The sequence below is a fragment of the Quercus lobata genome, chromosome 3 (assembly GCF_001633185.2).
Source record: "Quercus lobata isolate SW786 chromosome 3, ValleyOak3.0 Primary Assembly, whole genome shotgun sequence".
In the NCBI taxonomy this organism is placed as follows: Eukaryota; Viridiplantae; Streptophyta; class Magnoliopsida; order Fagales; family Fagaceae; genus Quercus; species Quercus lobata.
The window spans coordinates 70,836,097-70,858,661 of record NC_044906.1 but is presented as its reverse complement, the minus strand read 5'-3'; the positions used below and the strand labels follow the sequence as shown (position 1 = coordinate 70,858,661).

At 33.3% G+C, this 22,565-nt stretch overlaps 1 protein-coding gene across 3 annotated transcripts; it reads left to right on the top strand.

Annotated features, from left to right (window-relative positions):
- Positions 1–11,590: 11,590 nt before the first annotated feature.
- LOC115978860 (protein GDAP2 homolog) lies at positions 11,591–22,565 on the top strand. Of its 3 annotated transcripts, none has more exons than XM_031100736.1 (16): positions 11,591–11,753; positions 12,332–12,795; positions 13,681–13,758; positions 14,113–14,168; positions 15,045–15,164; positions 15,280–15,350; positions 16,484–16,577; positions 16,755–16,976; positions 18,816–19,067; positions 19,639–19,747; positions 19,972–20,039; positions 20,195–20,236; positions 21,151–21,220; positions 21,303–21,377; positions 21,488–21,579; positions 22,152–22,554. In XM_031100736.1, exons 2-16 carry the CDS (start codon positions 12,481–12,483, stop codon positions 22,225–22,227), a joined length of 1,740 nt encoding a protein of 579 aa, XP_030956596.1. In that variant the 5' UTR covers positions 11,591–11,753; positions 12,332–12,480; the 3' UTR covers positions 22,228–22,554. The 3 variants fall into 3 exon arrangements, with proteins under 3 accessions (XP_030956596.1, XP_030956598.1, XP_030956597.1); XM_031100737.1 differs by lacking the exon at positions 11,591–11,753 and adding an exon at positions 11,822–11,857; XM_031100738.1 differs by lacking the exon at positions 20,195–20,236 and having other exon boundaries at positions 22,152–22,565.

Here is a 22,565-nt window from a genome sequence, read left to right as displayed (position 1 = left end):
TCTGTTGGCTCGAATAAGCATTGTAGAGACAAAGGACAAAAGGGAATCCAAAAATATCTAAAGGGAAAGCTGCTACCACCGCATTAAATGCTCTACGACTAATTCTCTGGCCGCATTAATGTAGAGGTGATACCTGAACAGTGGTTATCAGCCTTACAGCTACTACACCAGACTTATGGAAGGTGCACGTGGAGGACGAAGACGAAAGGAGAAGAGAGTATAAAAGAAAGAGGAGGCAATGGGAGAAAGGGATCAAGAAATCAAAGGGGAAACATTGTAGCAATCAGTAACAAATCTTGTAATCAAACCTAAGGGCAATATATAAGAACAGATCTCTTTGGACTTTGCCGAGGATGATTATCTTTAGCATAAACCTGTCTATTTTCCATTCTCTTGTCATTTGAATCTATTTTAGTGTTTGTCTGATTTATTAAAACCCAGTTTTCCAACCCACTCTCTACAAATTCATTATTTTGGGCTTTTTGAGCATGAGTCCATCCACATTTTGGGTTAAGAACTCAAATCTGGTCCTTACAATTATTATTATTATTATTCCAACTAAAAATAATTTCTTATATAGAGTTCATATAAATTCATTTAATATAAAATAACCAATGCACAACTATAGGTAATTAATATATGCATTTACTTTATTGGCTAATTCAATGAACTAATACTTTGGAGTTCAATTCTTACCTATATCAAAAACTGATTGGTATCTTGGTCTAATGATAAAGAGTTATCATCAGAAGCAGACACTATAGGTTGAAACTCTTTAAAAAAAAATGAACTAATACTTTGATATAAATTCAAACTTTATTGAAGTAGAAGCCTAATTAAAGAGAATCTCCTTCCTAAAAAAAAGGAATCTCAAGAAATGCACCACATGGCACAACCTCATGTTCTCTAACATGAAGTTTATATTTATATATATATATACCAAATGGGGGTAAGCTACAAACAAGAGGTGCCATTCAGAGGGCACTGGGGGCGGAAGCATAAATAGGTTACAAATGTAGTTCTGGTACAAGTGTAAACTAGGGAAAGGGAAAAGAAGAGAGTCATTCTGTTTACAAGTGAAAGACCTCTGAGGTGTTTTTACAAAATTAAGCTGAGCTTAAAATTGAGCCTGCTGAAGACTGAGGCCAAGGATGCCTTATATAGATGGAGGGAGCCTTGGATCCATTCAGGAGACTGCTTGAATCACGGAAGGTGAAATGCTTTTACTTCCAGGTGAATATCTTTTCAGCCGAAAGCAATAGTAACTTCAATGATTCTGCTGGGGCACTGTAGAGTGAACAGTAACTGGTCACTGTTTATGAACAGTGTATTGTCCCCTTGCTTTTCTGGAATAGTAACCCTGTATAGTGTTCTGGACTGTGCAGTGAATAGTGCTCTGTCGGTCAACTCTGCAGTGCGGGTACTGTTCGGAATAGTAACCGGATTTGCAAAGGTGGTACTTGAGCAAAACTGTGGGTCCTGGAGCTGTTCTGGAGCTTCCTGGAGCCATTTCTGGAGATACTTTCAATCTGTATCATAACCAGAGGGATACCCATCATAAGGATCAAACCCAGGAGGACCGTCTTCATGCTCATGCTCATGGTATCTGTCAAACAGATTACAAAACTCACAATAGAGGAGAGGTTCATAGTCTGCTTTCTGAGCCGTGTACTGGGGAGGATCAATGTAGTTAAACCTTTGGGTAGTGAAGGTTTCGGAGTATGGCCTAGTGGTGAATACTGTAATTCTGCCAGTATTTCCTACAAAATAGTAATTTTCCCATAGTTCTCCTGTGACATCTCGGAGTTCATTGTTGAAATAGTTTTTCCAACATTCTGCGAGAGCCAAAGGGTCTGTATAAGAAAGGTAGGAATCACCATCGTACCAGGGACCATTGTGAGTGTACCCATTGATGAGTACAAGGTGGTGAGCAGGTTGAACAGCCATCCAATTGTTACCGTCCCTTTGTGGGAGAGTGCTCCAGCATCTGATGGATACAAAAGGACTTTTGATCTTTGCTACGACCTGTTGGATTATCTGAGGGAATTGGGTGATCTGAACATGGTTCGTTAGTTTGATGAGTCTAAGGAAACCATATTCAAACATTCTTGAAAGCCAGCTTGGGTCTCTGTCATCATCATCTGCCCTGTCTTCATAGTTGACTATTAGACCAAGGAAAGGATGTTGCTTTTCGTACACCCGGTGACTGCTATATATATATATATATATATAAAATTTAAACCTATGACATACATCCACTTCATAATGTTTGTTCTCATTATAAGGCTAAGATGCTAATTGATTGAATCTCATATATCTTATTCGACAATAAAAAATTTTACTAGTTAAACCAACTTGAACCCAATGAAACATATTTATAATGAAATCATGCAATCATTAATCTTTCTTGAACACATACCTTTAATTGGTTGAAGTTTTGATGAATCCTTAGTTGATTGACAATTATTGTAGCATCAACTATCTCATCTATGAGTCAAAACAAATAAGGGAAAGAACCACTTTATATGATTATTTAAAGGATAAATTACATATTTGGTCTCTATCATTTACACTAGATTTCAATTTAGTTTCTAACTTTTCAATTGTGTCAATTTAGTTCTTAACCTTTCAGTGCCGTGTCAATTTAATCTTTGTCGTTATCTCTTGAATGAAAAAGTCTAATGTGTCAAACGGCCTAAATATAAATATAAAAAAAAAAAAATTAAAATTGCCACATCAACTAATGAGTCATTGGGTTTGTTCACTTTTTTTAACTCCGCTCCATTGTCTTCTTCATTTTGTATTTTTCATTGATATAAAAAGCTATGTGACTACTAAGAATTATAGATGCCCGTCTTAACTTCACAAATCAATTATAACTTATATCCCTCAACCCTTGTGCTTTGGTTTCACTTCCTTTCACCAAGAAAAACTCTCCCACATCAAATTCTCATTGACCCTTTTGCACCAAAACTCAGAATGACTAATCTTTTCCTTCATATCTCACCAGCATTACAAATGGCCTCATTTCCCCCATTCACCAAGCAACCCTTTTCCCCACACAAAACCTTCATCTTCCTCACATTGAGCTAACGAGTGTGCTATAGATTTTGCCTCACAGCATGAATGCGACATTGAAAACCAATTAAATCTTACAAGGAGGCCCTACATGTTTAGAAGGATGTGATCGAGCTGAAGATGTTATTTATGGTTAAACACTATTTAGATGCCAATCTATATTATATGTTTGAAAAATAATAAAGATACTACAATTTTTACTACATAAAGCTTGCAAATTGATGAGACAACGAATTTTTTTTTTTTTTTCTGAGAAATAAACTAATTGCTAAACACACACTTTAATTATACTCTCTCACCAAGCTCAAACACATTACTTAACTCAAAGTATCACTACAAAAAAGGCCTAACTCTTGTAGTTAGGGGTGTGTAGCCAACCCGCTGACTCGCCAAAATCGACTCAACCCGACCCGATCTAACTCAACCCGTCAGGTTGAGTTGGTTTTTAGGGCATGGTGGGTTGGGTTGGGTTACAAAAAAGTTTTTGATAGCTGGTTGGGTTGGGTTCGGGTCATAAAATTCCAAACCCGACCCAACCCACCCATATATTTAATATATATTTAAAATATATTATATAATTAATAAATTTTTTTAAATAACCAACTCTTCCTTCTATCTTATATAAAAAGCCAATATTAATGTATATTAGTTCATATATTAATGTATGACTGAGTTGGAATATTAGTTCATATATTGATGTATATTTTGTTTATCAACTCAGTTGGCAAGTGTGATAAATTTTTTTTTGCTCAATTTAATAATAATAGTAGTAATAAATAAATAAAATTGTTAAACTCATAGGTTCAACTCGACCCAACCCGACCCATGTGGGTTGGGTTGAATTTTCTTTTTAACCCACCATGGTAGGTTGGGTCAACCCATGCATTCATGGTGTTCCTAAGAACACTCTAACTTGAAAAGGAAAGAAAAAAAAATGTAATAATTAAAATTTTTTTTTATTTGTTTACCCTCTAAAAAAAATTAGAAACACCCTCAATCAAAATTAGGAACACCCTCAAATAAAATAAAAAAATTATTTGTTCCATTTTCAAGCAAAAAAAAAGAAAAAAAGAAGAAGAGGGTTTCAGCCAGTAACTGGATACCGAAGCGAAACAAAAGTTTTGATTTCTTTGCAAATTTTTGGGAAACAAGAGGGATGAAAAGAAGTAGAGTAAGAAGAAGAGGTTTTGTAAAACCAGATTTAGCAGACGTTGTTGCTGTAGAACACCATTGCTACTACATTTGCTTCTTCTTCTTCTCGGTCTCGCTCTCATCAACACATCTGTCAAGCCTCTTCTCTTTTTTCCATTTCACCTTTTGGTTTTCACCCCACGTGAATTTCTGATGGAAATTTAAATTGAGATGGGAAGTGAGAGGACTTTGTTTTTATCTTCACTCTTTACCCCCCACATGGTCATGTGACCAAGTGAAAAGACATATGGGTTAAAGCTTTAGACAGATGGCCATGAGGCAAGCTTTCAACCTTTCACTTAGGTGATTCAAGTCCTCGTAAATGGTTCCCTCTGTACCATTCTCACATCAATGTACTTATATTCACCTATTGTAATAAAGGTTCCATATTTTCATATATATATATATATATATATTATTGGTTTTTTAAGTTTTGAAATCATAGATTACCATTATTATTATTATTGATTGATTAACTGATTGAATAGGTTACATATGTATTCTAAAAATAAAAATAAAAATATATAAAATGTAAATTTATCATTTTAAATAATTATATATATATATATATAACAGTAATTTCGAAACGGTACACTAGTATTAATCGGTATCGAAATATTTCACTTCTTTGACTAAACCGAAACGGCTTCCGATACGGTATTGACCCCCTTGATATACATATATACACTCTTATTGTACTATTTTTGGTTGTTGTTTTTCATTATTTAATTACATATTTATGTTTTAATATTCTAAAACAATAGTTGTTATGTAATAACTAAATGATTTGAATGTCAAAAAAGAAAAACTAAATGATTTGTTTTATTTGGAGTTTACTTATTTGGATCCATAATTTTATGTTGTATAAGAAAATATAAATTTTTTTTTTTTAAATTTTTTTTTAGAAACCCTGAAACACCCTGAAATGATACATCAAAATAGATTGGTACCGAAATATTTCGTTTCACTAAAAAAATCGAAGCAAGGCCCAAAACAGTATTCATAACATTGCTTTCAAGCAAAAAGAAAAAGCTAAAGAAAAAAAATGAACTAAAATCTAAAAAAGAAAAAATTGTAACAGAGAATCTGAAGAAAAAAAAAATTGTAACAGAGCAAGCCCACCTAATAACACCTTGAAAAAAATTCCTAGAGCCACCACTACCCATGCACACCCTACTTGTAGTAGTAAAGTGGAGCTTTAAGCAATGGAAAAGAGTAACACTCAAGTGATGATGAGGCAATGAATGTGATTAGTAGAATTCAACCACCTTATAAATGAATATTGAATTGTCTCTTTGTTATTGGTGACACTAACACATTAGTTTGTAAGCACAAAAACATGTAGTAACCACAACACTCCTATGTATATTTTGCATTCACTAGTTGTAGTCCATTGGCCCTAATGCAAATAACGTGTACTTGGCCTTCACATGTGCAATGACAATGGTGTATGCAAGGTTGTCAAAATCAAGATTCTACGTAGGATCGTGGGAGGTAGGTAGGATCGTGAATCATAGGATCAAATCGTAATTCATAAAATTCTACCTATTTTCAAATTTTAAGCAAAAAATCTATTGATAGTGACTTTGTATGTTATATAATCACTTAAAATATGAATCCATCCATTAAAAAAAAATTGCATCATAAAATGTAATTTGCACGCACTACATCGTTCTTATGTCATTCTAACAAAACAAAATATATTTAATTTTTGACATAATGTATCTAAAAAGTTCAATACATGTTTAATTAGCAACTAAGTACCAAAATATTATCTACACATATGGAAAATGTTTTCCAAATTCTAAGTTCCAAATCCAAAATAAGTTAGGCTAGTTAGCATATAAAAACTAGCTAAGTACAAATTTACAATATGTAATCCAAAAGAGAATTCTCAATCTAAGTTAAACTAACTAATTACAAATATGAAATCCAAAAGAGAATTTTCATTCCAAGGTTCTTCTAATCTAATCACTGTCATTGTCATATCCCATTTCATCATCTATATCCTTCCTAGTATCAACATCCAAAACGTTAAACTTAAGTACTACAGGTTTTTTTGAGATTTTATGTTGACATAGGGGTAAATTTGGGACTTCAATTCATTATTAGGCTTCTGATAACCCATTAGGCTTGTGGGTTTAGGTGGATTATCTTACCCAAATGAATCCCACTTAAAAAAAAAAAAAAAAAAAAAAAAAGAATAAAAGAAGCCAAATGGTAGGATCAGTAGGATCCCATATGATCCTATACAATCCTACACGATCCTACATACGATCCTACACGATCCTACACGATTCTACATACAATCCTACCATTTTTACGATCTTGCTACGATTTTAAACTTTTTGGTGAGGTGGGATTGTAAAATCGTGCAATTTTACGATCTGGATCGAAATTTTGACAACCATGGGTGTATGCCTACATGGGCTTCATGAATAAAGAAATCTAGGTCAATTTAATGGAGTAAAAAATTTGAATCCATCTTCAATGGACTCAATTTTGTGAGTGGCTACCATGTTAGTCAATGGGTAGCCTTTTTAACTAATTCATCAAGGGCTCCTTTTTCTTTTTCTTTTTTAATGATAAGACATGTAATTTTATTTAAACGAAGATAAATTCAATACATTGTGAACTAAAACTGACTTAATGAATATCGAATTTTCCTCTACTCAAGTTACACAAGAAAATAGATCCCTAGCAATTAATTGAAATAACGCTCGCTGCTACTATGGGAATCACTTTTGCTTTATTTTCCTCTAGCTACTAAGATATTTCACGTTTGCTTTATTTTACCTACTAAGAGTAGAATTGGCCTAGATTAGTTTATTTTCAATCAATTCTACTCTACTTTCCCATCCCTCAATCCAAACGAGCCCTTAATTAGTTGTTATTTTGATGAACTCTTAGTTTATTGATAACATGTATACTATCATTGGCATAAATTATCTTATCTGATACTATGTTAAATTATCGATTCTCCTAAAAACTTAAACCGTTAGGAAATTATGAATTTAATTATTTAACCATATTCTAATAATGACTTGTATCTTATTGCTTATCATCTCGCTACATTTAGCTTCAACATTCAATTATTATTTTGACTATACTTCCCATAGATCAACTCTGTATCTCAATTATTGTCTCTTCTCTTTTGTTTATCTATTTATTTATTCTCATGCAAAGGTCTTCTCCTTTTCTCCTGGGAATTAGCTGAAAATGAAGATTTCGTCCATATATAGATTCCCTCTAATTCAAGGAGATGCAAGTGCCGAAAATGAAGATTTCGTCCATATATAGATTCCCTCTAACTCAAGGAGATGCAAGTGCCATGCATGATGCTTTAACCAATCTTGTGAGTCGGGAGGAGAAATAATTCAGGCCTTGGGACCAGTTTGGACTTTGGAGGGCACAAGGCAGAAATTTTTATTTTGCTTGTTCAACTTTCTCATTAGCTCGATCTGTGACACAACGTGTACACATGTTTGATTTGGTAATTCATAGTTGTGCTTTCCATTCTGGGCAACAGAAATTGCATCATTTACTTCTAAAGTCTTCCTAACAATTGTCGAGGCAGTCCTAGCTAAGATCCAATGACCATGGTGATTTATAATTATTCCTTTCAGGGGCATATCCACTAAGAATGGTGGGGGCCATAGCTCCCCAAACTTTTTCAATTTTATAAAAAATTTCAAAAAATATACTATTAGCCTCCCAAACTTTTTAAATGTTAGATTTTTACCCCTTAAATTTACCTAAAATTTTCAAAAGAAATATGGTTAACTCTCCAAACTCTTTATATTTCTTGTATGACATTATTAAATTAGTTCAATTTTATGGAGTAGTTGTTATTATTTTGGTCCCATTCATAAAATTTTATTTTCACCCCTAATTCCTCTAGCCCTTCATTTACTAAGTAATTGTTATGACTGTTGCTGCTATCTTAGATCTAAGATATAAGATGAAGTTATTGGAGTTTTATTATCCTAACATTTATGGTGATAATTCTGATTTGGAGATTGAAAAAATTAAGAATCTTTATTATGATTTGCTTGATGAGTATGGAGATATAGATGAGCCCTCTGTAGATAATGAAAGAAGTTCTCATATTCCTGTAAGTACTTCAAGCCCTGTGGCACAAATGAAGTTTAGGTGAGTGGGGCAATGTCATCTTTTGATTTGTTTGTGAACAACAGTTCAAGTAGTTCAAAGAAACATGGAGTGCTAAAATGGAATTTGATCATTTCATTGATGAGGGAGTGTTGAAGAGGAGTGAAGATTTTGATATTTTGGGATGGTGAAAAAGTAATGATCTCAAGTATTCTATTTTACAAAGGATTGCAATAAATATTTTAGTCATTCTTGTCACAACTGTTACTTTAGAATCTGCTTTTAGCACTAGTGGGAGACTTTTAAGTCCACACCATAGTAGGCTACATCCCAAGACTATAAAGGCAATGATGTGTGCTCAGAATTGGTTATGGAGTGAAATCAACGGTTAACAATTGTCTAATTTCTATTTATAAAATCAAAATTGCATTTTTATATTTGCTAGTTACAATTTAATGAAGTTTATTCCATTTTTTAATTCATTGTTGTTGTAGGTTCAACTATGTCTGGAGATTGTACACTTCAATCAATTCTTGATGATAGGGAGCCTAATGAAGAAGATGGGAGTTGTGTCACAATTGTGGAGGATTAGACATTTTGTAATAATTTAGTTGGATTAATTTGTTGGTTTGTAATTATTCTAAGCCTTTTTAGCCTTTTGTAATTTCTTAGCCTTTTTAATTTGTTGGTTTGTGGAGGATAAGACATTTTGTAATTTCTTAGCCTTTTTCATTTCTTAGACTCGTGGGATTTATTTTGTAGCTCTTTAATTTCTTGAACTTGTTGGATTTATTTTATTTTAATGTTTAGCTGGTGATTTTAGCTATGATTTTGTTGATTAATGATTAAATGGTTATCTTAGCATGGTGATTTATTGATTTAAAATCTTAGTTATGATTTATTGATTTATAGATATATATAATTAATAGGTGATTTATTGATTTATAATTAACCTATGATTTGGATTGATTTGGCTGCCATATAACGTGGCCTAAATGCCAAATTTTGGCATTTGGGTCACGTTACATGGCTTGAATGGGCTTGAATCTAGGCAAAACATCTTAATGGGCTTCAATTTTTTTTAGTTGGGCCATGATTTGGGCCCAAATCTGGTTGGACTAAACGGGATCTGACGAGGTGGGTCTGGGTCCCAGGAAAAAAATCCGTTTAATAATCAGGCTGAGTTCGGGTCACGAATCCAAGCCCGCAAGTCGGATCTAGTTTTGCAAAAACTCGGCCCAAACCCGAGCCCATTGCTATTCCTAATTAACCTGATTGCCTAGGAGCTCCCGTTTTGTTATTTCTGCACTTTATTAGATACAGACACGTGAAAATCATGATGCTTGATGGTACCAGTCAAACAAAGTAGCCACTAAATATCTCCTAATTGACTAATTGTACCAACTTTTGTCAGCCAACAAATTTTTTTTTTTTCCACTTTTGTCAAGTAATACTGCATTTTATACGATATTATGTTATTAGTGGTATAATTTTATGATATGAGCTGCAAAAAAATCCATAATATTGAGAAATTATAAAGTATTCATGGTAGCTTATTCCACTAAAAAACTTTTATTTGTTTAAAATTATTCAGTTAACTTATGATAAAAAAATTTGTTAAATTGTTGATTCTATGAAGACCACATAATTTCTTTATATTTTTTTCTTCAAAAATTAAATTTAAAAAGAATTCAGATGGGAAAGAATTAAATTTTTCTGGGCATGCGGTATGAATGAGAGCCACGCAATATAGTATATGAATAAACCATAGCCATTTCACATGACAAGTGTATGTACCTAATAGGCTAATAATAATATACATGCGGCATCACTTGTCTTTACATTATCATTACGTTGTCTTTTAAGATATTATTAATATGACATAGTTTCTTAGTGCTCCTTAAATCTACCATAGGCTTGTTATTAATTTTTTTTTAATTACTTAGTCACTTTAATTACTTAGCCACTTTCATTTATACAATCTCAACTAAAGAGAAATTTAAATAAATCCAAAATCATTTGTGAATAAGGGATTAATGTTAATTGGAAAAACAGTTTTAGGAATGAAACATATAATATAGTATATAAGCTTATAGGCATGGCTATGATTTAAATCTCAATTCTCAATAACTTTTTTCTTTAAATTTAATTTTTTTTAAATAAAAATTATCGGTAACTACTAAGTACTAACTACGGAGGAAATTTCTCTCCAAAAAAAAAAAAAAAAAACTACGGAGGAAATTAAGATAGTTATTATAACTGGAAAAAAAAATTTAAAAAAATTATTAAAAAAAAAAAAAAAAAACCTATAAACAAGCCCAATACACAAAAAAGTATTCACTTCCATATTTAGGATATCTAAATGATGATGTTAAAAAGGGATATTCTGAAGAACATGACGAATTCATGAAAATTCAGTTTGGATTTTTATTGAAACATTCAAATTATCTTTAGCGAAAATAGCATAATGTTTTTTTTTTCAGTTGAAACATTATTTTATACATATATATATATATATATTTTTTTTTTTTTAATTATTTTTTATTAAGTTAAACACTAGGGGAAGAGAGAAAGGGAGTAGAGAAAGGGAATACTTATAATACTAGTAATTTCAAAAGGATTTAACTCTTCAAGGTACTAGTAAGGTTTATAGACACCAACTCACACTTTTTTCTTACCGATGTATATAAATATTACTTAAAATAAAACAATTTCACAAAATTTGTGAGGGATGAGATATTATTCTTATATCGGCTCATTACTAATATTATTTTTATTGTGCCATTTCAAAATCATTATAAAACATCTTGTGTGGGTTTGGGAAGTAGTTATAAGCTAGTTTTTTTTGTTTATTTTATGTGCTATTTGTAATTTTTATACTACTTTTTATCTCAACTTTATTTTTAATAATCTAACCATCGTTTTTTTTTTAAATAAACTAATTTTAGCCATTTATCTCACGTTATATAAAAAATAAGTCACCAAAAATAAGCAATTCCCAATCAAACACAAATCTATCACTAGATTTATTGAAAAAAATTAAAATGTTTTGTTGGTATAAATTTATTTATTTTTCTTAAATTTTAATGAATTCAAAGAAAAAATCAAGGGGCAGTAGTGAAATTTCCAAGTCAAACAATCAGAAAAAGACAAAAAAGATATATAATAAGCTAATTTTCCAAGCAATTTCGTGACCAAAAGGATCATTTCCTTTTGCAAGCTCATCATCCCAGCAAACATAGTTGTACAAATATATTACATTACAAAATTACATATTATTTCTCACCCACCCATCCAAAAATTGTTTTATAAATAAATTAATTTATTAAAAAAAAAAAAAAAAATCTGTGTGATTCCCAAACTCACAATCACAGGTACTTTCTGTCTCTCTATCTCTCTCTCTCTCTCTCTCTCTCTTCCAAATCGAATGTTAGGGTTTCGTTCTTTAATTTTTCAATTTTCGCGGAAAATTTTACAGGTTAGGGTTCGAAGCTCAAATTTTTATTATCCGTGTTTGGTTGCTAGGAAAACTGTGGAATACAAAAGGAAGCGAAATTTTTAAATTTTTTAAATTTTAAAACTTAGTGTTCAATGTAATTAAATCCAATTACACTAGGCTTTAATTTTTGTTTTAATTATGTGAATTTGATCTTCAAAATTTTGTTTTTACTGCATTTTTTCAGCTGGTGAATCAGATTCTGAGTGATCCATTATTTTTTTGTGCTTCTTGGTCAGCTCAAAAAAAAAAAATTTTTGGGGATTTATGTGAATTATAGTTATATGTAATTGAGCATTGATGAGAATTATGGTGATTTCATTATAATATAGTTTAATTTGTATGTATATGATTAAAAGTTTCTATTTTTTATTTTATTTTTAATTGTTCTTGATGAATTTGTGTTTATGTGGTGATTGTGATTATGGTATATACTTCTATTTGTGTTGATTTCAGGGGAATTCTGTGAGTAGTTTGGGTTTGCACCCAATAAAATAGTTCATGCGGCTGTTTTTGGAGAGGTGTGGTGTGTGATAGTGTTTGTGGAACTGGGTTTGAGAAATCCAATAATAAGGGAGGTGGGACTGTAATTGAGAGTTGTAAAAATGTACCGGACTGTGGCTACAGCCACAACCCGGGGTGGTGTACCAATGGATAGTGGGGAGACTGTTGTTAGCTTGGATCAAGTCCCGCGGTGGAAGGACGCAGAGCAAAGGTCTTCTTTGGAGTTTGAGATTGAAGATCAGTCATTTTCAAATTCGTACTTTCCTGATCCATTGACATCTCCGGGGAAGGATAGTGGTAGCAATGCGATGGTGTCAAGGTTTCCTGTTGATCATGAGGTTAATTCAAAGATATATCTTTGGAGGGGGAATCCATGGAATCTTGAGGTTGATGCTGTTGTGAACTCGACAAATGAGGTGAGCACTTAATACTTTGTAGTCTGGCCTTTTGCAAAATAACTTTATGGCAAAACAACATAAATTTCTGCACTTTGGGAATGAAAGTCTTGAATCTGTTACTTTCACACTAAATGTGACATGTGGACATGCTTTTTGTGGTTATATATTGATGAGGAAACAACTCAAATGAATTAGCAGGCTTGGGCTTGTGTGTATGTGCTATAAAAGGCTTTAAGCTTGGAATGAGGCTTGAATTCTGAACCCTGATGAGATAAAACAACGGGTCCAATAATTTTCATTGGAACTGTTATGTAAGATAATTCAAATTTGGTCCTTTGCTGGGTTGCCTTTGGATCTTCTACTTGATTCTGTCTTCTGAACTTGCTTCTATTGAAATATTTTGGAAAATGCAAATGATTTATACTGCTACTACACCTGATGTTAAAGACTTTGGGGTATGAAAAAAAAATCATGTTTCTTTTTAATTAATGTATGGATGGACCAGATTTTTGGCAGAAAATGGTTTAGCTTCTGATTGACATGAGGAACTTTAGCATCTAGAAGGTGCTGGAGCTGCCACCTTAGGGTTAAAAATTTCTTACATAAGGAGTGATTAGAATATTTTCTTGAATCTCCATGTAAGTTTCACAAAGGGTGCTCATCAATACATGAGGAGCTTGCCATGGCAGTATGGTTCCTCTGTAAATTTCCTTCTGGTGGAGAAGTTTAGGATTTGTGAAAATTGGTTTGAGTTTTTAACTCTACACATCCTAGGCGGCATGGTTGTTCTCTATTAAAGCACAACATTAGGCATGCCTGCATTGGACAACTAATAAGATTCACCATGCATATAATATGTTTTAATACCTAATCCTGTATGTTTTACAATTGGATTGTTAACAGAACCTGGATGAAGCACACAGCAGCCCTGGTCTGCATGCTGCAGCTGGACCTGGTCTTGCAGAAGAATGTGCTACACTGGTATGGACGTTGTTTCTTTAGCCTGGTTTTTATCTAGAAATCTTTCAGTAGATATGGTCTCGAGGCATTATTGCATGATGCTTCATAGTTTGACATGACAGTATGTACATATGGTTTTACAATGGAGGTTTAAAAGAAAGCAAATAGTCAGGAGGTACCATGACATTGTCAAAACTGTAACTCATCCAAAAAAAATTGTCAAAACCATAGATTTCCCTGCATTATTTTGGGGTGAAGCATGGTTCTCCCCCTCCCCTCTCTCTTAAATGAAGGTCTTCTGATTGGTGAAACACTTTGCTGGTGATAAGAAATGTCAGCAGTAGACTCTACTGATAAATCTTTGTTTCTTGACAGGGTGGATGCCGAACTGGGATGGCAAAAGTTACTAGTGCATATGACCTTCCTGCTAGGTGGGCATATTGGTGCATTTCTTTTTCTATAATTTGTCAAAAATGAAGAAAGCTGAAACATATGCAATTTCAGAAGCTTATTTCTGTACTCTGTTGCACTTCACATATGTTTCCTACTGCCTAGGAGATCAGAGACAATAATGATGTGCTATGATATTTAACTCAACATTGTAATACTTACGGCACACCTTTTTTAAAAAAAATTAAAAAATAAATAAAAGAAGAAGAAATCATTCAGCTTGCCTTCATTGTTGCAGTTTATCTTCTAGTTAACAGGGTCTGAAGCATAAATTTCTGTGCATGTTGCTAGTGATTCTCTGTTACTTACCAGATTTGGTTGATGAATAAATAAGGTCTCTTTGGTAAAATAATTAGTATTTTTCATTGTCCAAGTGAAATTATTGTGAGAACTTCTTAGGTTTGGTTCTTGCATCAATCAATTTTGCGTTGATACCTCACGAGTAAAGCTATCAGTTTTGGGGATTTATCATAATGTACATGTTGCATGTTGGTTGGGATTCAGTATCCATAATCTTGTATTTATCTATTTACTTTTAAGTTATATCTGTCATTTCGAATTTTGTAAGTGTTACATGTGTCATTTTAAGGCTTTGTTGTTGTGTTGTTGTTACATGTGTCATTTTGCCAATGAGTTTTAGCTTATATGACACTTCCTCCTCCCACAACAATGGGTGGAGGTTGAGGTCATGGGTTCAAAACCAGCCAAGTGTGTCTGTAACTTAACAGTTAAAAAAAGTGTCACGTGTCATTTTGATGCACTTTGTCTCTAAATATCCAAACTCATTCTTTATTCTCAACTATATTTATGAATGTTTAAAAAAATTGAATCCCATGTTTCTTTGTATATCTTTCCAGAAGGATTATCCATACCGTTGGTCCCAAGTATGCGGTGAAATACCATACTGCTGCAGAGAATGCTCTTAGTCATTGCTACCGCTCTTGCCTAGAACTTCTCATTGAAAATGGGCTTAAAAGGTGGTTTAGTAGCAGATGCTACATCTTTTTTTTTGTTCTAGTTTGCTCATCTCTTGTGCTTTTCCTGTAGTTCTGTAAATCTGGAACTTATTTTGCTTGACATATATGAATGCAGCATTGCTATGGGCTGTATATATACAGAGGCTAAAAACTATCCTCGTGAACCAGCTGCTCATGTGGCTATAAGTGAGATATTTTCCTACTTGTTACAGTTCTTCAATTGATTGTTGTGATGTTTTCCACAAACTGTCAAAATACTTAGTGTATGTCAGCGCTGCCCATGTAAAATTGTAAATTGAACCTTTATGTGGGGTTTATGTACAAATTTATCATCATAAATGCCACCAGCAATAAACAGACAGCCATCAATGCAAACAATCAAAAAAGCTAAGGTTATGTTTGGTAACAGTTTTTGTTTTCTATTTTCAAAGACTTGTTTTTGGGAATATAAAGAAAAAGCAATTTTCTTGTATTTTTTAAATCGAAAACATGTTTGGTTAGTTGAAATTAAAAAGATAGTTTTTTGAAGAAAAAAATGGAAAATATTAAAATATGTTGTTACTAGAATTTGAACTCTAATGCTAACTCATTAAATGAGACAGATTCATTAAATTAAACACGTGTTTTCATTAACTTTTAAAAATTAGAAACTGAAAACAGCCTTTTGCATGTTTTCAGTTTCCTTCACAAATTGAGATTTGAAAACAGTTTTTGTTTTCTGTTTATTTTGGGTTACCAAACAAGTTTTTAGTCTAAAAAATAGAAAATTGTTTTTAAAAACAGAAAATAAGGGAAAAAATAGTTACCAAACATACCCTAAAATTCTGTTCTTATCGTGGAAAACTTTAAAAAATTAAATTAAATTAAAAAGAAGAAGAAGAAGAAAAATGGAAAGTCTGTGGCATGGTCCAACTTATGAAGTCCCAAAATTGATTTCTTACTCTCTTTTTTTTCTTTTTCTTTTTTCTTGTGGTGGAGCCTCCAGTTTTCTTCAATAGCTCCAATCTGTGTTTTTTTCCTTTTAAGTGGTGGCCTCACTCAATCCAATGGATTGGAAAATTCTAAAATTCAAATGCTTTAGCTGATACAACAGAGGCAGTGAAATACTGTGAAATTACAAGGAGCAGAATTAATAAGTGGTATTCATGTGATGTACATGCTATCATGACTCTTATTGGCGTGAGTGTGAAGGAGATAATTTTTTGAATGCATCTAAGCATCATGTGAATGTTTATGAATTATTACATAACTGGCTGTTTTTGGAGGGTTAAATATTTCTAGTTTGTTCTTTCCATTTCACCTTTTGTTTACTCTTTCAGGAACTGTCCGGCGGCTTCTTGAGAAGCAGAAAGATAAAGTGGCAGCTGTTGTTTTTTGTACTACCACTGCAACCGATACTGAAATATATAAGAGGTATATGAATGCTGCAGTTAAAATATCTAGCCTTTTAGATGCAAAGTGTGTTTCTATTTGATCAAATGGTATGATTTATCAGTTAAATTTTACAATTTCCTATTAATTTTGTGACAACTTGTTTTAACGACTGTGTAGGCTTTAAGCATCATCGCTGATCACATTTTTCCAATGTAGGTTGCTTCCACTCTACTTTCCTAGAGATAAACATGAGGAGGAGATGGCCATCTCGAAGCTTCCAGCAGATGTTGGGGATGAGAATGGTGAGACAATTATAGATGAACGTAAAATCAGAATAAAGCCTTTGCCAAAGAAGACTGTTCCGAAATCTCCCCAATCTTCTCAAGCTCCCCAAGCTCCAGATGCTCTTCCTGTTAGTGATGTTGGGTTGGTACGAAGGTCAGTGAAGTTTAATACATCTAAGAAAATTAAATGCCACTATGAATGGTCTTACTGGTTGATTGTTTTATTGTAATCATTATATAGAAGAGTTGGAATGGGTACGGTCCAATGTTGTTGATACCATTCTGTACCAGCCACTAAACTGGTACAAATATCCCCTAAAACATATGGGACAAAATACCCTAAATCATTATGTGTGTGTGTGTATTGATTTATAAAAATAGCAGTAACCCCGAAACTGTACATTGGTATTAACCTATACCAAAATATTTCATTCTTCTAACCAAACCTAAATGGTCTCCTAAATGATATTGACAAATTGAAAACAGCCACTATGAAGTTATATAACAAATGTGCCAATGAGCTCTAGCTCATATGGCAACTTCTCTCCTTGTTAGAGGAATGTGAAGGGAGAGGTTGTGGATTCAAGAGTCAAGACTTACCATACCAATAAGAAAAAAAAGTTATATAATACATGTGCATCTTTTACATTCACATTTCTCTTTCTAGTTTGCTACACTTCATCGCTACTTTACAATTGAATTTTGGATAAATAGCCTTAAAATGACTTTTAGTAAATGGTAATCTAGTACTAGTATGCTAATGGTTAGGATTGCTTAAAAAGCAATCTGGTTATTATGAGTAAACATTTAGTACGAGATCGCTTCACACCTCGCGGTGCTTACAACTCTCGCCTATCGAAGTTCTATTCAAAAACCTCGTCCGAGAACTTGTATAGAGAAGGATTTCCCGCAGCGCAGCAGTTCTTCCATACCAACTTAGCTGCCACAACCTGAGTTGTTTCTTGGGGGTTACAATTGTTTTTTATTTGTTTCATGTAGCTACACAGCACAATTGGTCACTTTAAATTTGTTGAGGGAAATTGGTATCGTTGCTGTATATTGGCACAGCATTTCATACAATTCTTATTTGATTCCTGCATTTCTTTGTGGTTGTATGTATTCTTTCATTGTGGATGTTATAGAACTCTACAATAATATTGTTCCAGCCTTTTACATCCAATGGCTATTGATAAATGGTTACTAAGAAAAGCTGGGAAATCCGATATTAACTTGCACAAATAAAACCCAAACTTCAACAAGCCTACTTGCTTTTCTACTTCTTTGAGTCCACTATAATTGACATCTTAGTAATGATACTTCTCAAAGCAGAAATTAAAGCAGTTTAAGAAAGCATAGTAAGAGTATCAAGAAAGGTTGCGTTTTCATATAAACAGAAGCCTTGGGGAAAATATTGACAGTGGATGGGAATATGTTGAGAGACTGTTACTCCATTGTCCAATGGCACTGTGCTTGATATGTTGGAGTTTTGGCAAGGAAGACTATAGGAGAATATTTAGAATTGAGAGTACTAATCATATATCAAACATTCTTTGTTGAGGTCCTTGTGTGATTGGATGTCCGTATTGGGCAGCATTCCCCCATTGTCTTTTATTGGTTTCTTAGCTTTTTGATCATGAGATTGTAATTCTTTAGGAGTGGTTTGGTACACATTCTGTGTATGTTGGTTTGGTACACATTCTGTGTATGTGAACCTTTTTTCTTTCTTTTAAATAAAATTATTTCTATTTTAAAAAAGAAAGAAAGCATAGTGTACATTGTAGAAGAATGTTAACTGGACAAATTTTTAAAACAGTTCTTCATCTATGATAACCTCTGTTACCTTTTGTTTCTGCCTATATCTGTTGCTATTGATGCACACATTTGCTCTCCTTTTGTGTTTATCATTTTATTGTTCCTTTTGTAATGGAACTATTACTGGATTTTAGTTTTCAACATTCAAATACTTCACTGGACGAATGTGTTATTTTTATAGGAATTCATCACATTTGGATTCATACCTGGATCCTGCCTTCATGTCATTAATCAAAGATCCAGATCAGAGACGCAAGGAACAATGGGAGAAAACTGCTCAAGCACAACGGGGTTGGAATTGTGCAAGAATGCTTGGATTTGGTGACCTCGGTGCACCTCCATTATCTGTTGCTGAAGAATACTCACTTCATTCTAGATACCTTGCTAAAGCAAATTCTCTTAATCTTTCTGAAATTGCAGAGATGAAGATTGTGTAAGCATCCGTACTTCATATTCTTCTACTGCTTACCTGCCTACTATAGGTTTTAATTGTTTATATAAATTAATCAATATGTTTTCCCATTAATATGCAATTCTCAATATTTAAGATGTCTAGGTTGGTTTAACTAGTGCATGTTCTTGAGTCTTCAAGTTTGTGATTTCTTTGCCACCTTAGCAGCTGCAGATATAGTGATCTCTTTGGACCTAGATTCTCCCATTGCCTATTTTGTATGTACACTTTCAGTGATTATCTTAGAAACCTTTTGAGAAACCCATGTTTACAACTTCATAAGGAATGTGCTTTTGTTCATCAGAACACTGTGATGCTGATATGTGGTTACAGAATAAAGTTTAAAACTAAGTGTGTGGTGAGCCCCAATTATGAGATCTACACATGATAGAATTTTAATTTTCATTTTTATGCAACAGCACTCTGTCTAGCAGTTTTCTGATATCCCCACTTGGATAACCTCAGAGAGTGTTTCTTGTTTAGAGACATTATTATGTGTTGAAATTGATGGTGCTGGTTGGCATTTAACATCAGTTCTTTATTTTTATATCAGCTATCGTGGTGGGGTAGACAGTGAGGGTCGTCCTGTGATGGTGGTTGTGGGGGCACATTTCCTGCTGCGATGTCTCGATTTGGAACGATTTGTGCTCTATGTCATAAAGGTAATTTGGTTACAGCTTTAACTCGCATTAATTATTGTCTGCAGAAATATTTTTGCATAGCAGTTGGTAGTTGGATTCATCAGTTTCAGAATTTCTGCTCCTTGATATTGGAAAATGCATACAACTGTTTGTGAATAGTCATGTTATAATCTTCTAAATTTTTTGTCCTTCTATGAGTATTGTCTGTTGTAACTAAGATCATCATCTTTATTATCAAATGTCAGGAGTTCGAGCCCGTGATACAGAAGCCTTATACTATTGTATACTTCCACTCTGCTGCATCTTTACACCCGTAAGTGTTAAATGACAAACTTGTAAAATGCATGACTTTTAACCAGCCCTCTGAGTTGCCTTGGTGGTTAGTAGCGTCTGTTGCTATCCCAAGTTCAACAGTTCAAAGGATGGTAGAAAATGCATGACTTGTATTTTTTTTTTTCATTGTCCCAGTTCCATTGATGGCTATTGGGCCTATGAGCAACAGGAAGAGAGGTACCTTCTGCCATCCCATAAAATCCCCTTCTTTAGTGAAGGTGCGATTTGATCAATGTCTCTTGCATAAGTCTAAGAGACTTAACCTACTAAATTAGGTGGCACCTTCATAACTTCAATTGTCTTCCTCTCTGCAAATTATGCCTAGCTTGTTTGCTAAGAGTAGTTAAATATTTATTGAGGAATGGGATTTCATGTTTTTATCCAACAGATTTCAGGTATATCAAGGTTAACCGTTACACTATAAAATTGTTGCTAGCTAAAGTACCCCTTGTCTTATGTGATTTATGCCACAGATGGCCAGTATAAGTGGTATGATTTTTGCTGTGAGTGCGAGAGCTCGCCAGTTCGATTCTCATAACTTCCCCATTTCTTTAGTTTTTTCTCTTTACTATTATTGATGAATTAATACTTTAAAAAAAAAAAAAAAAAATGGTGCTGGAAGAAGTAAAACTTGTGGTAAATATTGTAGCATGTTTATTATCCATACAAAGAGGGGGAAGAAGAGGGACATTGACAGTTTTAGGCATTTAGATGGTTACTTGGAACATCTAAATTTATATTCATCTAAGATGGTTGATGTTTAATGGTAACTGTTGAGTGATAACCTTCAGTCATGGAGAGACTTTTGAACGTAAGAATGATTCACCTTCTCACATACTAAAGAAGACAAACAGTGACTTTTCTTTTGGAAGATTGAATAAGAATATTGAGGCATTGCAGGAGAACCAAAAAAACTAGTTATTTTAAAAGGAAGATGCTTTTTTTGAGCTCTTCTATATGGTTCTTAGTCTAAATGGAACTCGTATAGGGAATCTGGGTAGGTTTTATGCTGTATATGTGAAGTTCCTTCTTCTGAAAGTAATCTAATTTTGCTGATTCTATACATTATGCATGTTACTTTCAATTAACAGTCAACCAGACTTGGGATGGATGAGAAGATTACAACAGATACTAGGTCGGAAACACCAGCGCAACCTGCATGTATGCACCACTGAATTATTTGGTCTTGTTTGGAGCAATATATTTACCATCTCGCTCTGATATCTTGATCTGCTTTGTATAGGCAATATATGTTCTTCACCCGACGTTTGGACTTAAGGCTGCAATATTTGCTCTCCAATTACTTGTAGATAATGTGGTATGTCTAAAACTTATTTCAATTGATCAAATATTGGAACCCGAACCAACTTATGGGTCACTAGTGTGCTCTTTTTATTTATTTATTTCTTATGTGGGAACCCCTTTTAGGTGTGGAAGAAAGTGGTATATGTTGATCGACTTTTGCAGCTGTTCAGATATGTTCCCCGTGAGCAGTTGACAATCCCTGACTTTGTATTTCAGTTGAGTGTTCTTTTTCTCTTTTTCCTCCATTTTTTTCTTGATTAATCGAAAAGAATTGGGTGAAACTTAGGTATAGTTTCTTTTGTGCTGTACTGTAGGTTCCCCCGATTAAATTTAAACACATTGTTGCATTGACCGATGCAAAGCAAATGGTGTTATCATACTCAATCACAATTAAATTCAATACCCTTTATACTTGTTAAAAAAAAAAAATTCAATACACTTTTGTGTTTTGAGTTTAATTAGGGAACCTAAGATATAGACCTAATGAAGTGTACCTAAGTTTTACCCCTTAAAATTTCATGCTTTTTTATTATGGCGATAGAAAGCAATTTGACTCTTTGGCAGACAACACTCATGATACATAGGGATTCTCCATTCATTTATATTTTACCAGTGTGCAAACCACAGGCTTATGATAGATGGCTGGTTTAACAGTCCTTTCCTGTATCACTTTTGTTGCATCTGTTTCATCTTGCATGCCATTTCTGGTCTACAATGATAATAACAAATATGCAAATCCAACAAATCATATATTTGATTTTAATGTTTCAATGACACGGTCTACCAGGCATGATTTAGAAGTGAATGGAGGCAAGGGTCTCATTGTGGACCCGAGAACAAAATATGTGTATCATCGACCCTAGTCACCAGTTGCATGAGGTGATAAAAGCAGGTCCACAATTGCGATTTTGGAATTTGTTTCTCTTCTAATAAATGTGCTAGGTGGGGTGATTAAATTTGTCATTAAATCTGTAAAAAGAGTATATATCTCAATTTTTTTATTTTATTTTTTGAAGCAGTTTTTTCTTTGTCTTATAATGGAAATAAAGTTATTTCCTTTTTGTATTATCTTGGATGAGTTAAAAAAAATTCAAGATGTATGAGGGTCATGAAAGTAGGATGCTTGTGTTTGTATTGATATTGAAAAATTCTTTACTTTATTTGTTTAGCTTTTACAATTATTGAATTCACATTCCGCAAA